Raw genomic sequence first — 15758 nt, 5'->3', positions numbered from 1 at the left:
ATTAAGCAGGGGTTAGATAAATGAGAAGAGAAGTGTGCGAGTTAAGACATCTCTATATATCGCATCTAATCTCTATATATCGATCTCTACATATCGCATCTTTAGAAAACGCCATACCGCGGGAGAAGAATTCTCTTTCTCAAAAATTCTCTTTCATCTCTATAACTAATTTAAAATTAAAATGTTAGAAAAAGTGAGTTCAGGCAAGCCTAGAGTACGCCATGAAGTCTTAAATACTAAAAAGAAATGTTTAAAATATTAAAATTAAAAGAAATTATGAGATGATAGCTTAGGAATACGCAATTGACAAGTTCTCTTCGAATTGTTTGTCTGCATTTTGACATTTTGAATTTTTTTTCTCCAGCAATTGAAACTTCATGGCTTACTATAGGTTTGTCAGAACTCACTTTGTTTATATTTTGAATTTGTAATGGAAGTGAAAGAGAGTTAGCGACAGAAAGTTTCTTCCGTGGCACGGCGTGCTCTTAAGAAATCAGAGATGGTACGATTTAAGCAACTTTCCTCTATATTTCAAAAACTAAGCGTTTACGTCAAGGCTAAGTTAGGCATAAATAGATGCCCGAGGGAAGTGGGAAGAGAAGTGATCGAGTTGTCTAAGGCATCAAATTTGATGTTATTACTTAAATAGTAATTTGTATCTGCACAAAAGGAAAAAAAAAGCTACTCGGTAGTTTTGGATATGCATAAAATATAAGTATCCTGTCCTTAATGAGAAAGCACGAAGATTTGATATCTGTGTCTTGCTGAATCTTCTCAGAAGTTTTTCTTTAAAGAGCAAAACGTCTTCGAAAATAAATATCGATAAAAAAGAGTTGTTAGATTGAGTTTAATTCCACGATTTAAAATGTTATGTAATGAATAGTAAGATCATCCATCGAACTAAATGAATTCACAACATTTTCGAATGCGAATCGTAATTTCTTTTATTTATAGATCCCCTTATTTATTAAAAAGCCGCGATAGCTCATCGGTTAAGGCACTGCGCTATCGTAGTGAAGAACTGGGGTTCGATTCTTGGTGATGGCTTGAATCCTATCCAGCTTCAGAACAATGGGTACCAGACGGTCTAGGCAGTCGGTGCGCAATGCTGACCGCATTTCTGCCATAATGCAATTAATCACAAAGTGGTGGAGCCTTAATTCCAATGACTCCCATTGCTCACAATGGGCTATTCCGAGAATCTTTTACTTTTTACTTATATTTTTAGTATTAATTGCATTTAAAATACCGCAATTTATTTCAAGCATGAGTTGTATGAACTCTGTTTCTCCTTCCATCATTTACTTTCATGATTTCTGTTTCGTAGTCTGACACACCTGAAACATAAGATCTATGCGTTAGATACTAAATATTATACAATAATCAATTGTTATATGAATGGACTATTTGAAAGTTGATAAGGAATGTGGAAAAGTTTGGGAATCCCTAGTTTACAGTATCGGCCATAACGGACACTTTATTGTTCTTGAGATTTTTTTTATTTACTAATTTAAATTTAGATCAAAGCTTGTAGAATAATTTAAAAGTAAACATTTATAGTTTTAGTTTGAAATTCTGAAAATTTATGTAAATTTTTCTAAAATTCTGTCAGATAATAACTCTGCGTCTTTCTTGAAATAATCACACTGACTCCCTAAACTGGTATTTGATTTTTCGATTTCTAAACTACTGATTGTTAACTAAGAAAATTAAAATTTCAATTAATAACTCTTTGAAATTCTCTATTTCTTTTAAAAATTCAAAAATATGTGACTTGAGGTTGTTATCATTAAGTCTAAAGTAAAACTTTTCTGGAAAAAAGTTCTGTTAATTCTTCATCATTTTCAGAAAAAAAAACCCATTTTCTAAAACTAATTTTTCAGACTTGAATGTTTTTTTTAATTAAAAAATAGCGCTTAATTCTCATTTGATATTGACGAACTTCTAATGTTAAAATCTTCGCAATCACGAAGGAGGAGCTGAACATCAGAATTTTCTAAAGTATGACTATTAAAAAAATATCCATAAAAGTCTTTTTAAAAAAAAATCGAAATAATGTAGGATTATGTTAATATCAAGTAAATATAAAAACACCTCTCATGCATATGTAACCGCATACGCAGCGCAAAAATATCGGAAACACGCAAAATTTAGATATATCATTTCAGTAGATTTCGTGTTAGCAGTTTATCAATATTTAAGTTGGATAAGTATCTCTCTAATCATACCGTCAGAAAAATAAAGAAATTAGTTCACGCAACTTCATAAATTTAATTTACTAAAAAAAAAAATTACAGTAACGCAATTTTGGTTTAATGAGGTTTTTTTCAATCCTACCAATAGCAGAACAATAATTTGATAGTTGATATCTACCAATATGTAAAATTTCTATGTTTAAAAAGTAACGGGCCTAAAAATTGGGTCTGATCAATTTTAAAAATTGACACGGACCAATTTTTAGGAACCTGCAAGTTTATGGAATAGAAAGGGTCGTTGCAGCAGAGCTTTGCTTTTAAGAAATTACATAATAATTATTATTATCAGTTCAGTATTTTTTATTATTATTTGTGCTAAGATGTTGTTGACCTGAAAACTCATAAAAATGTACTTAAAAAGCAAAAATGAAAGAATCTAGAAACCATTAAGATGAATTTAAAATTAAAGGTAATGTCCTTAGAAAAATGATTTATATTAGCTTTTTTTATTAAAAAATAATTATAAATCGTAACTTGTATTTATTATTTCAGTAAAAAATAAGTTGATGACTAAAATATACACCGAAGAGCCTTTACATTATGACCACCCTGCTAATAACAAGTAGGACCACCTTTAGCCCTCAAAACTGCTAGCATCCGCCGTGGCATTGATTCCACAAGGTGCTGATAGGTAGTCTGAGGTATCTGGTACCAAGCGCTCACCAACTGGTCCTGCAATTCCCTCACATTACGAGGGAGTAGCGTGGCAGCACGAATTTTGTTTTCCAAGTAGGACCACAAATGCTCTATTGGATTAAGGTCAGGTGAATTTGGGGGCCAAGACATGACTTGAAAGTCACTGGAATGTTCCTCGAACCAATCCATGACGATTCGACCCTTATGACATGGTGCATTATCCTATTGGTAAACACCATACCCCGCAGGAAAAACTGTTGCCATGAATGGGTGAACCTGATCTGCAACTATGTTCAAGTTGCTTACAGACGTCAGGGATTGTTCTATGAGGATTATGGGTCCTAATGTACCCCATGAAAACATTGTTCCTGGGCGAGAAACCATGAAATCTTGGGCGAGCCCATTGTTATAGATGGAGGGTGGTCATAATGTAATGGCTCTTCGGTGTATAAGTAATTTATTAATGAAATGCAACGTAAATAAATACCTAAGGGGAATAAATATTATTATTATTTTCATTTTTTAGCAGCAATCTTCAAAAATAGCAAAATTGCATTGCATTATGAAATGCTTTTTAATGTTCTTCAAATTAAGACGTCAGATTTTTTTCTTCAAATTAAGACGTCAGATTTCAATTAAAATAGTTACGTTCAGTGCAAAATTTACACAAATTTATAAATAAAAAATGTAATCATAACAAAAGGCTCTTAACATGGTTTTTCGAAGCTCTGTCGGCAAGCAAAATAAAAAAGCCACAGTTTAAGTGCCTTACACTTGAAGTTTTAAACTATATATATCATCTTGTCTTCAATAACTATCTAGGCTTTACAAGTAACTTAAATGTTTTAAAAGTTATTAAACTTTTTAAAAAATCGCCATTTTGGAGACATTTTTCAAAGAAAAAAAATCTGACTTAAAAATAGATAAATAACGCTCCGTTAAGGAAAAAAAAAAGTGCAAAAATAAAAAATTGTACTTTATCCTCGCCTAGATTATAATCAATTTGATATTTTTGCTGATATTGTTATACAAAAGTTATGAAATGAGAATAATTTCTTACAAATTCATCAAAAATGAAACAGGGGGCGGCAATTCACTTTGTGTTTAGAAGAATGTAAAATGACTACTTTTGTTATCATAAAATAACATAAAAAAGTAAATATGCTAATTCGTCAATTTCTTTTATACTTTTCGTTATGAGTGAGTCACAAACACGCATTACGCTAAGCGGGTGCATGCCTGAATTCAAAAAGCATGCACGCACAAGGTTAGCCATGCGTTTCTTCCATCTGCAATATACAGCTTCTCACAGAAAATGGACAATAAATGTTGCATTTTGATTTTTATAATAGGTTATTGATCAATTCTAATGATAATTATTGATGTACAGTTAACGAGAAAAAAAGACACGTGCTAGGCTTTTATCTCAAAAATTCAAGTGAGTGATCTCAAATATGATTTTTAGTAAGTGTTGACGATAATCTAAGTTTCAAAATGAGAGAAAAGAAAGTAATATTTCTGAAAAAAGGGATTATGATTTCTGACCCCCAACGTAATTTTTAAAGATTATTTATTATTTTATTTAATAATAGTCAAAATAATTTTTGAAGCGTAAGATATATAAATTTTTTCATCATTTCAAGGAGAGCAATTTTACAAGGAAAAATACAAAATTTGATCAAAACGAGTTTTGAATATACGAACAAATTTTGGCTATTTGACCGATTTCGTTCAAATTTTGTGTTTTGCCCTATAAATTACACTCCTTAAAATGTTCTAAAATTGTATATCTTATATTTTTCTACTATTATTAAATAAGAATAATAAATTATTAAAGTAATTTTTTGCAGGGAATTGTCTTAGAATAAACGCATTATATAATTGTGTCTAAAACCTATTCATAATCAATTTTAAGTAGGTTGCCTAAAAATAATTTTTTCTATTAAGTATCTGATGTAAAAAAATTATACAAGTTATTTCTCTTATTGATACTTAATCAACTTTTGACATTTGAAAAATATCGTTTAATTCAATAATCATTCATTTAAATTAAAAGAAAACCGCTTTCATGGCTAATAAAAAAAAAAAAAATTTGCCTTTAAATTAATAAGTTTTTACCCGAAAAGTATCAGTCACCAAACCATTAAGAACAAGCAAACAACAATCTTAATAAGTTTTTTTATTCGATCTTATCGCATTTTAAGATGAGCATATGTTAGCGTGACGATATAAATTTATAGAAATAGAGCAGCAAATGGTAAACTTTACATCCATTGCATCTTACGCATTAATTATAGAAAATAAAAAATTCATTCTTTTTGTATGTTGTATAACACAATAAATTTTCTTCCCATAGCAACTACCTAAACAATCACATCTTTTTAATAATGAGTTTTAAACTGAAAAACATCTCGATTTTTTTTTCTAAATTGCTCTAAAATACTTTTTGTTTATGTGTAAAAATATGCGTGGTTTTTGCTAACGACCCATATCGCGGTATAGAATAGTATTTAGTTATACGCTTAATATATTTCAAAGCACTTTCAAATTCTTTTAAATGAATGTATGTAGGCCATTTTGCGGAATAGAACAATAAAATACTTTGCGTGTTCTATGCAAATTGCAAAAATAAAATACCTAGTCACGAAACAATTTTAGTTTTTAGAATCAGTTGCTCAGTTTGGTACATAAAACAAATACTATTATATTACACGTGCTGTTTTTTTGGAAATGTTCCGAAACAAATGTATGTATAAACACATAACACTCCTTTTGTAGGCATTTATAGCATAGGGTAAGCCGACCAGCGTCCTCGAAAAAACTCACTGTCTTATCCTTCCCATTTAATATTCTGAGAACAAAAATTCTTCCCAAAATATTTTCTAACGGAAATAATAATTTTTAAATAATTGGAAATGTAAAGAGGTGAGTTTTCGATTATTCTCTTAAGAGATTTGCTACCAGTTTCTTAATTTTTTTTGAGGAAGCTTGTTAGCTTAGCATAGTTCACTTCTTTAATTATTATAAAAAGCACGCATCTTTTGCAGCTCGTTAGCAAATATGAGAAAGTAATTAGAACAAAAATAAAAGTTTGTGAATATCAGTTTACACTATGCTACAACACTTAGAGTAAACGCATCGCTTGCTGTTGTAACCACCTTTTGTAACCATACATTGAGTTGCTCTATTAAATTTACCAAGAAGTGGAAGATTTTTTTTTACCAATAACCTTTCTGAATGGACATACCTCTTTTTCGTCGAATTAGGATTTTGGATCCCCGAAATATAGGGAGTAGCCGCAATCTAGATAATATGGTCCAAATAGTTAGCAAAAGGAAAAGTAAGAAAAAGTACGCATCAAAAAAGCATGCTAAGCTAGATAGAAGTAAAGTATGAGAATTGCGAAGTAATCCGAATGGAACTGATAGAGCGATTCCGGGGTTGGCGGGCGCTCGCGAGCTGTTGATAGAGCCTCCTAGTTCGCTATATTATAATTATAACCGTCGTTGAACAACCGACCTAATTTTATGGGTTTACGACTACTAATGTTCAACTCCGTAGTCTTGTAATTAAGAACCCAATCCAACAGACAAGGAAACTCCTGGATCGAATATTGGGAGAAATTTGCTTTCGTGGAAGTCTTTCTGATGGAGTTAACCAGCATTTGCGTTATATGGAGAGGAAGACCACGAGAACCTCCCATGGTTAGCCTGACGGCAAGCTCTATCCCCTGAGCCATCGCGGCTCCCTAGTCTACTATAAAACTGAAAGATTTGCTACTGGGCCGGAATAGTCTGGTTGGTTGGGCGTTGTGCGCATGTCCAAGAGGTCGTGAGTTCGATTCCCACCGGGTCGAAGACTACCAGTGTAGTAAATGATGACCAGTGCACGCTAAATCTGTCGGGTCACAAAGTCCTCCAGTTCCCATAGCAAATCAAAACCTCTGGGGGTACTGAATTTGATATTGATCTATGTCTGGTTCTGGTCAAAATTACGATCTGTTGATGAATGGATGGGCCCGCTCTTTGAAAGGGACTGTGACGTGTGTGGCTGAAGTCGTATTCTTAGCCATAGATGGTGTCACTGAAAAACAAGAAACGTACTCTCAACCTTAAATTTGCTTGGTTTTCAGCAAGCAGGCTTGCTGGTCTTGGCAGGTAGCATTAGAAACAACCACAGATTTGTTACTTTATAAAATAGTGAATGAGTTATAACCTATGACCTTAAAGTAAGAATTAATCAAGACATTCAGTTAATTTTTTCCTACTTATTTATGAGTTATTGACTCAATTAAAAAATATAACCATAAATTATTTTTATATTTTTATTATTACTTAAGCTCTTCACACCGTTTGGTGCAATAGGCGTCCAGCCTACTCCATGCCCCCAGTTCTTCGGCTTGGGCTTTAATCCCTTAAATTTGAAAATTATAAAATAAAAAAGAATTTAGAATTCATTCTTTATTTTTGGATCGATGTATTGAACTCGTTATGATTGCATAAATGTTGATTATCGTAAACTATAGAAACAAAAGATAGCTTTATGTAGTTTATTAAGCTAGCTTATATTTTCGATTTAATTTTATCTATTATAATGATCTCTAGTCACGTCAGTTTAAATCACATAATCAATGAATAATACTTTATAAATGATCATTTATAAAAGAATCATTCATTAAATCATAAAATCCCTTAAATATGATGGTTATATTATTACTATTCCTATTTTTACCTGGTATTGATTGAGAAAACGTTTATGCAATTATATTGTTAAAATTCACTGATTTCGGCTTAGAAATAAATAAGTATTTTCAATTATTTAAATCATATAAAATATGTATGATAATTTTGATAGAATGATATATATTTGAAAATAATAACACAACTACTTAACGGATACCGGCTCACATATACAGTGTTATACACAGATACGCACAATTTAAAGCATTTATAGACATTATTTTTAAGATAAAATAAAGTTAAAATTTTACTATAAATAAATATTTTGCGCATGTTTACGAAGCTAATTCTAATTTTATTGCTTATAAAATAATTACGGAACTATTCCGTTAATGGCGTCAGCAAAAAATTCACGAAAAGGGATTAGCAAATTCGGGACTACAAAGGCGGCCTTTTACTTCAACGATCAGTATAGAGAATGCCTGGAGGCAGCTGCACTTAACCTTAAAAAAAACAGTGTTGAGTATACCGAACAATCTTATAACGGGCAGTGACATTTAACTTTAAAAAAAAGAAGAAAAATATTATTATAAGGTAAACCAGGCAATGACACTCACACCCCTTATAATTTTTTTAAAATTTTATCACCGGCGTTGACAGACCATCCAGTGAGTTTACGACTCTCAATGATCAACGCCGTAGCCTTGTAATTTTTAACCCAACCCAGAAGACAAGGGAACTCCAGAATAAAAGCGTTGAAGCAAACCACACCTCATGGAGGTCTTTTTGATGGAACTAACCCGCATTAACGGAAAGGAAAACCACGAAAACCTCCGACTGTTATCCCAACGGCATGAGGAATCTAAATCAAAATCTGTTTACCACTGATACTAGTATTTCACGTCAATACTGTGGTCAGTGCTCTGGGTCACTTCATTATGAGGCAAATGCTCTATTCCTTGAGCCACTGCGGCTCCCAACGTCCCTTTATTAATCTTATTAAAAATAATTAACCGTGATTCTGATTTTTTGATTATTATGTTTTATGTTTAATTTGGCAAAATAAAATTTAATCATCGGCAACGGCCGCCTTTAACTAAAGAGCCCCATTTCTGATTAATTAATTTCTTGTTGAATAATAACTGACTTAAAATCGAGTTATTGATATAATTTTCGTACAGTATCGGAAAAGAGTCGTTCAAATTTCAGCAGCTAAATGACTATAATATAAATGTCGATGTTAAACCGGTTCAAATTTATGAAATAAAAGTTACAATTAACAATATAAAATGAAGTACTGAAGTCTCAAGGAAAATGTTTCATGACTTTTCCTCATAATAAAATTTTAGAGTCCGTATGAGCACACTATATGCAGAGAAGCCTAGTCTTGAAAATTATTAAAAATAGAAGTTAGTTTAGTTTTAAGTAAAAACTAAATAGTATATTTAATCATGAAATAGTTTAAAAATGAAAATATTCACGATGACATTGCATATTTTCTACCTTTTTATCACAAGTGTAATTTCAGGTGCGCATGTCACGTCTTTTTATAAGCATCTTAAATTAAGTGCATTTTTAAGAGCAGTGGTTTAACAGCATCTTATAAAGAATGTAATGCGAAAAAGAAAGAAACGGACCATCCAGAATAACTTTTGATTTTTTGATTTAGTTCGGATTTTCACGTTCTAGGACTCAATCTTAATGGCTCAAAGGGGTGACCTCAAATATGCTAATTAATACGAAGAGACGATATTTTAAGTTACGAAAACTAATACAAAAACGCACTTTCTCTGAATAAACATACCTTTTACTCAACGGATTCAGATTTCAGAACCCCAATGTTAGGGGGTAGCCGCAATCTGGGAAATATGGTCCCAATAGTTTGGTCAGAAATGCTGTCCTAAGTTTGGACCCCTTAATGTGAATTTTCTTTTTGCGTAGTTCGCTAGATCTCGAAAACTTTTTAAGTGAATTGAAATACTTTTACACATAATTATAAAATTCGTTTTTCCAAAGATAATTCCTTGCAAAAAGTAACTGTTAATAAATACTTATTATTTGTTAACATTTTACTTAAAAATAATCAAAAAATCTTGAGTTGTAAGGAAAACAATTTTTAGCATCTTTTTAAAGAATGTAATTTTACGTAGCAAAATACAAAATTTGTGCGAAATCGGTTAAATAGTTCCACAGAAATTGAATTTCAAAGAAGTCAGGCATTTAAAATTCGATTTCTCAGGAGCTATTCAGCCAATTTTGCTCAAATTTTGTTTTTTACCACGTAAAATTATATTCTTTAAAGTTATGCAGGAAATTGTATAATTTCCAATTCAGAATTTTTCCACCATTATTAAATAAAGTGATAAAAAATAATAAATATTTACTAAAAGTTATTTCTTGCATGGGATTATCTTTGCATAATCGAATTTTTAAATTGTGTATAAATTTTTTTTAAATTCGATTAAAAAGTTCTCGAGATATAGCGAAGTACACAAAAAGTAAAATTAACATTAAGGGGTCCAAACTTTGGAACGCTCTCTTGACCCAACTATTGATACCATATTTTCCAGATTGTGGATACCCCCTACATTTTCAGGTTTAGAAATCAAAACCCGTTATAAAAAAAAGTACGGTTTATTCAGAGAAAGTACGTTTTTTTAGGTGCCTGATTTCGTATCTTAAAATATCGTTTTCAGTCTGATTATTAGATCAAAAGTTAGATCAAAAAGGCCCGTTTTTCTGGCGGACTGTACAGCACCATCTATTACTCAACTTTTGAACCATTTTTTTTCTGGAGTTAAGAGAAATTCACATTGCTTCACGTTAACACTCAGATGAAATATCAGCTTGCTCTGACAAGTGTTTTTTTCCCCGTCGAAAGTGAAACTTTAAGTTCCGTAATCATCCCCTTTTTCTTGGCTTTACGTATCAAGTTATCAAATTGTTTTAGAAACAAACATGGTTCTTTCTTTTTCAGAAAGCTGCAATTCACCTTTGGGACTATCATCAGACTTGGCAGACAACCTTATCACTTCGAAAGTTGAGAAAGATTCTGCTCCTTCCGCTGGACGGTTGGGCAATGCAGAGGGTGCATGGTGCTTCACGAACGATTCAATATCCTCCGGGACAGCTGTTTTGATGATTCAGTTTTCTAAGCAACAGTTTGTCAGTGGATTTGCTTCTCAAGGGCCACCAGAAAAAATACAGCCTAAAAGTTATAATCACCTAGTAGGTTTTTCAATAGCATATAGTTTAGACTCTAACAAATGGAACGATCCTAACGATGGTTCTTTAGTAAGTAATGCATACATCTTTTGCTGATTTTAATTGAAATTTGATTATTTTTTGAAATTTTGTTTGCACAGTGAAACTTCACCTTAACAGATAATCCTCAAGGACAGACATCTTCGCAATAACTCCTTTTCAAACTCCTTGCATTCAAACGCCGCATTTCAAACTCCTTGTGAGTCATTTATGATGTACCATCTTTTTAGGGTAGACACTTTTATAACTGGACATAAATTTTTGTTTAAAAACGCTCACTCAAATCTTTACAATCCAAACCCCCATTATTCAAATAATTATTTGCTTATAATTTTTAAAAGATAAATTTGTGAGTTTTTTTTTAATGACGAAACAACGGATTAAGAAAAGAAGTAAATTTTCATTCGGATATAGGAACATAAAAAATAGTGCTAAGCTGACATTTATTTTAGGGTTTTAACTATAGTGATTGATTGCTTTATTGAGATTTCTAAATTGCATCTACCGTGTTTTTCAAAAATTTAGTGGAGCAGATGCCTTGCACGCAGATATTGCCCCATCATTTGTGCTACGTATCTCATCAGGGTGGCATTTCGTACTATAATTAGAATTATGAGCTATTTATTCAACAGTAACTCATTCATGGCCTTTCAAATAATGGTTCTAATGAGATTGTTTGATTGTTAATATATGATTTAAGATGTATTGCGTTACTAACATTGAACTCTAAATGAGGAGAAAAAACGATTTTCGTTAGATTTTTGAGGTAGTTCTATTTGTTAAAATTTTTTATAATTTTTATAACCGTCGTTGAACAGCCGACCCAATTTTATGGGCTTACGACTACTAATGTTCTACTCCGTAGCCTTGTAATTTTGAACCCAATCCAGAAGACAAGGGAACTCCTGGATCGAGTATTGGGAGAAATTTGCCTTCGTGGAGGATTTTTTGATGGAGCTAATCTGCATTTGCTTTACATGGAGAGGAAGATCACGAGAACCTATCACGGTTAGCCTGGCGGCAAGGGGACTCTAACCCATGATCCGTCTACCATTGAGGATATTTCACGTCAGCACTGTGGTCGGCGCAAGCCGGATGCGGAATTCGTATCCACTGGGATTCGAAGCCGGTTCGCCGAATTAGTTCGAACGCTCTACCCCCTGAGCCATTGCGGATCGTGGTAGTTGTATTCAAAAGTTCTCGATGAAGGCGAGTGTGTATCAATGCCCGATTTCCTTGTCTTTTGGGTTATGTTCAAAATTACAACGGCAAAGTGGCCCATAAATATCAACATTTATATTCACAAATCTGATTTTCATCTGCTTTACAGCACGGGTTATAAACTAAAATAAAACTTTCTGCCTAACTTAACAAAAAATTTGTCGCACATTAAAGGAGACAAAATGTTTTGCTTATTCTGATTTGAGAATTATATAATGAAACAAATATATCGATCAAGTTTTCTTTTAACTTAAAGTTTTTTAACTATTTAAACTGTTTATAAATGATGGTTTATAGAATGATATGAGTCGCCAATAGTATCCTAGGAGTCGTCAATATCACCTTCATTTCTTATAGCGACGATAATTGGCGCGGAAGCTTTTGCATATTGAAATGCAAAAAAAAAAAAAAAAAAAAAAAAAAAAAAAAAATTGATGTAAATAATTATTTTGCTTAGTTATGCCATAATATCAAAGGCTATAGGCATGAAATTATTGAACAATAATACGTCTGTGCAATGGCGGTGAAGTGTTGTTATCCATATATTGATTGATTTCGTATTCAAAGAAATTGTATTTGACATTTTCTTCTTTTTCTAGTTTTTCAACTCAGACAAGAATGAAACAAGTGACGCAATAACCTATCACACAAACAATTTAATAGAGTTGGCACGATACGTAAAAATAAATGTCACTATGCTAGTATCAGGATCAACAAATATTTGCTTGCGTTTTGAAATTTATGGTTGTCAGACAGGTGAGTACAACAGAGGCTCAAAACAATTTTTTATTATCAGCTGTGCAATAAAGAAAATCAGTAATGAATCGGTTATAAATAAAATATAATCGGTTATAAATAATCAATAAAATCGGTTTGGTGGTAAAACAAATTTATTGCATAGTATATAATAGGAATTGCGAAAAATGGGATTATGAGAAAAAATTGCTGAAGTTTTGAATTTTAAAGTAGCAATGAAAAAATTTAAAAAAGAATTAGGAATGTGCATGAAATTTAAATAAAAAATTGCCACTTGATATATACCTAATTAAAATTAAAAAAGCGATAGCTAATATGCACAATGCTCAGAAAAAAAATAAAAAAAAATAAAAAAAACGAAACACCCTAGATAGTTTTTGGTTCAATGATTACAGTTTTACGTACTAGGACTCAAATTTAATGGTTCACGGAGTGACCTCAAATATATAAATTAACTTGTGCAGATGATATTTTAAGTTACGAAGTCAGACACGAAAGTGTACATCTTCTGAAAAAACATACCTTTTTTAACCGAATTTGAATTTTTTACCTGCAAAATATTATGTATGCGGTTGCCGCCATTTGGGAAATATAGTCTCAATAGTTTGGTCAAAACGTTTCGACATTTTAATGATAATTTTACTTGTGTATTTCGCTATATATCGAGAACTTATTGAGTGATTTAAAAACATTTTGCGCGCAATTATAAAATTCATTTATCCAAAGATGTAAAAAATAATTTTTAATAATTTTTTAATTTATTATTTTATTTATTATTTTTTAATTTTCAATCGTAATTAGTATGGTAAATTTAAAAATGGAAATTTTTATCTTAATGACGTAATCTCAATGACGCTCTACGGCCGTCTTGTTGAGTTCGATAAATGAGGAATAAACCGACTTTAGTTCCGAAATGTACGTTAAACGACGCATGAGCAGGGAAGGAAACTGGAATGCTCCTTTGCTTTAATTTTTTAAAAAAAATGTAAAACAAATTGGTGAGAGTAACCTAATAGATAGGTTCTTTTTTTTTTTTTTTTTTTTTTTTTTTTGTAAATATTGAACAAGTGATTTTTTCCCCTTAGATTTGAGCGTGATTCTTGAGCTATCAAACATTTTGCTCCTTATTTTATTCTTGTAGATATTAAGCAATATGGCAATCATTACCCCAATTGGTTTACCTTTTTTTTTGGAAAATCTAAGTCTACAATAAAGTATTGGGGTTCCTATTTAATATTTTGTACTTTCCCTCACCGTCCTACTCAAAAGAATGATAGTGTGGTATTAATTTGTATATCATTGAAAACAACTCTTGGAAATATTTCGCACGTGTTCTTTTAGATTTTACAATCAAAAACCAATCTTTTTCATACTTTTAGAATACGCTGTATATTTTCTAAGGCACATAACAGCATGACGACAAGGTCTATTTTTTGCTATGTATGGATAAAACCCTAGCAACAATTATACATTGGCCCCAGTTGGGCTCAAAATTGGCTCAATATGGGTCCTGGAATGGAACAGGCACAGAGGGACCAATATTAGGTTGTCTATATTTTTTTTAATATTGGTCCTATGCAGTGTCAATATCGGCCTATATAAAGCCTATATAGGGCTTGTATTGGCTGAATAATGATTCTGAAAAATTGAATGAATCTGTCAATTCTATATAGGGCCGATATTAGTTGTAAAGTGGCAGTAAAATATCGGGTCAATAGGACAATTCTATATAGGGTCCATATCGGAAAAAATATCGGCCCTTTGAACCCTTATTGAGCCAAGACTCGAGAATATTTGTCCAATGATTACCTAAGTTATTTTGATGCTATGGAAGAAAACAACATGAATAAAGCACCATTAAAGGAACAGAAAAGGGCAATTTGTAGTATGTCTGTAACTTCTTTTGTGCTTTATTCACATTGTTTTTCTTTATTTCCTTGAATATAGTTTAAACTTTTATTGAGCATTTTCAAAACTCTGTTACAAAAAGGTATGTGGTTAACTGGTTTCTCCAAAAAACAGATTTTCAACCTCAGTCTGCCGTACAAGCCATTACGACACCAAAAGGAAAGATTAAAGTGATCTGGAATCAGCCCTATGCCACGAGTACTTTGGAGCTTGATTCTCCAACAACAGGAGTTTTCAGACCAAACGGATATGTTGTACAGTACAGACCTTTCAACTCACAGACTTTCGCGTCAGCAGCAACGTCAGCTTTATTTCTGTCGCTCGAAGATGTCCGCCTCGGAGCTAAGTACTTCATAAAACTTCAGTGCCTTATTAGTGATTTCACCTTATCATGCGGAGAGACTGAAATAGAAGCTTGTAAGTATACTTTTATTTACTAAATCGCATTATGTTAATGTGTAAATTTTTTGCTTGTATTCAAGCAAGGAAAATAACTTAGTTAACGTATAACTCTTTGGCAGATATAAAAAAAACGAGAAAAAAAATTCCTGTTTAGAGGTATATATACTCACGAATAGTCTTAAAACCATTATCCAGCGTTCTTGGAGATGGATACAGTGATAGAATTTCGAAATTTTCATCAGATATCAGCGCTTTTATTTTCACATCGGAAAGTAAATCTTACAATAAAAACAAATTTTAATGAAGTAAATATAGCATTTTTAGCAGGAATAGGAGCTACACTAGTCAGTGAAAAAGATGCAGCATATAAAGTACTAATTTTCATCTTTCTTCTCGTTGTTTTCGAAACGAGTTTAGTAGAACTTAATAACTGATGCGTTGAAAATGTATACAAAAGAGTCATTACTTAGCGTCACAGTTTTTAAGGCTAAAAATAACGTTTCAGCTTTTTTCTGCTGTAAAGGTTACCTTCTAATAAAACAAAATAGATGTTACCAGTTGAGAGTATTAAAATTCTGTCAATGTATCCGTAACCATTAGAGCTAAATAAATATTATTAACACCATTTTTCTGAGCA

General features: G+C 31.9%; 1 protein-coding gene across 1 annotated transcript in view; it reads left to right on the top strand.

Annotated features, from left to right (window-relative positions):
- The window catches only part of LOC107439538 (uncharacterized), a 93998-nt gene that overhangs the window by 9769 nt on the left and 68471 nt on the right, over positions 1 to 15758 (top strand). Inside the window, exons 2-4 of the mRNA XM_043041545.3 lie at positions 10548 to 10864; positions 12655 to 12811; positions 14834 to 15136. Of these exons, the coding sequence (XP_042897479.3) occupies positions 10548 to 10864; positions 12655 to 12811; positions 14834 to 15136 (777 nt within the window). The remainder of the gene's footprint in view (positions 1 to 10547; positions 10865 to 12654; positions 12812 to 14833; positions 15137 to 15758) is intronic.

The sequence above is a fragment of the Parasteatoda tepidariorum genome, chromosome 1 (genome assembly GCF_982258835.1).
Source record: "Parasteatoda tepidariorum strain Cologne lab strain chromosome 1, Ptep-v5.0, whole genome shotgun sequence".
NCBI lineage: Eukaryota > Metazoa > Arthropoda > Arachnida > Araneae > Theridiidae > Parasteatoda > Parasteatoda tepidariorum.
The sequence above is the reverse complement of the archived record's forward strand: the minus strand, read 5'-3'. Positions and strand labels throughout refer to the sequence as shown.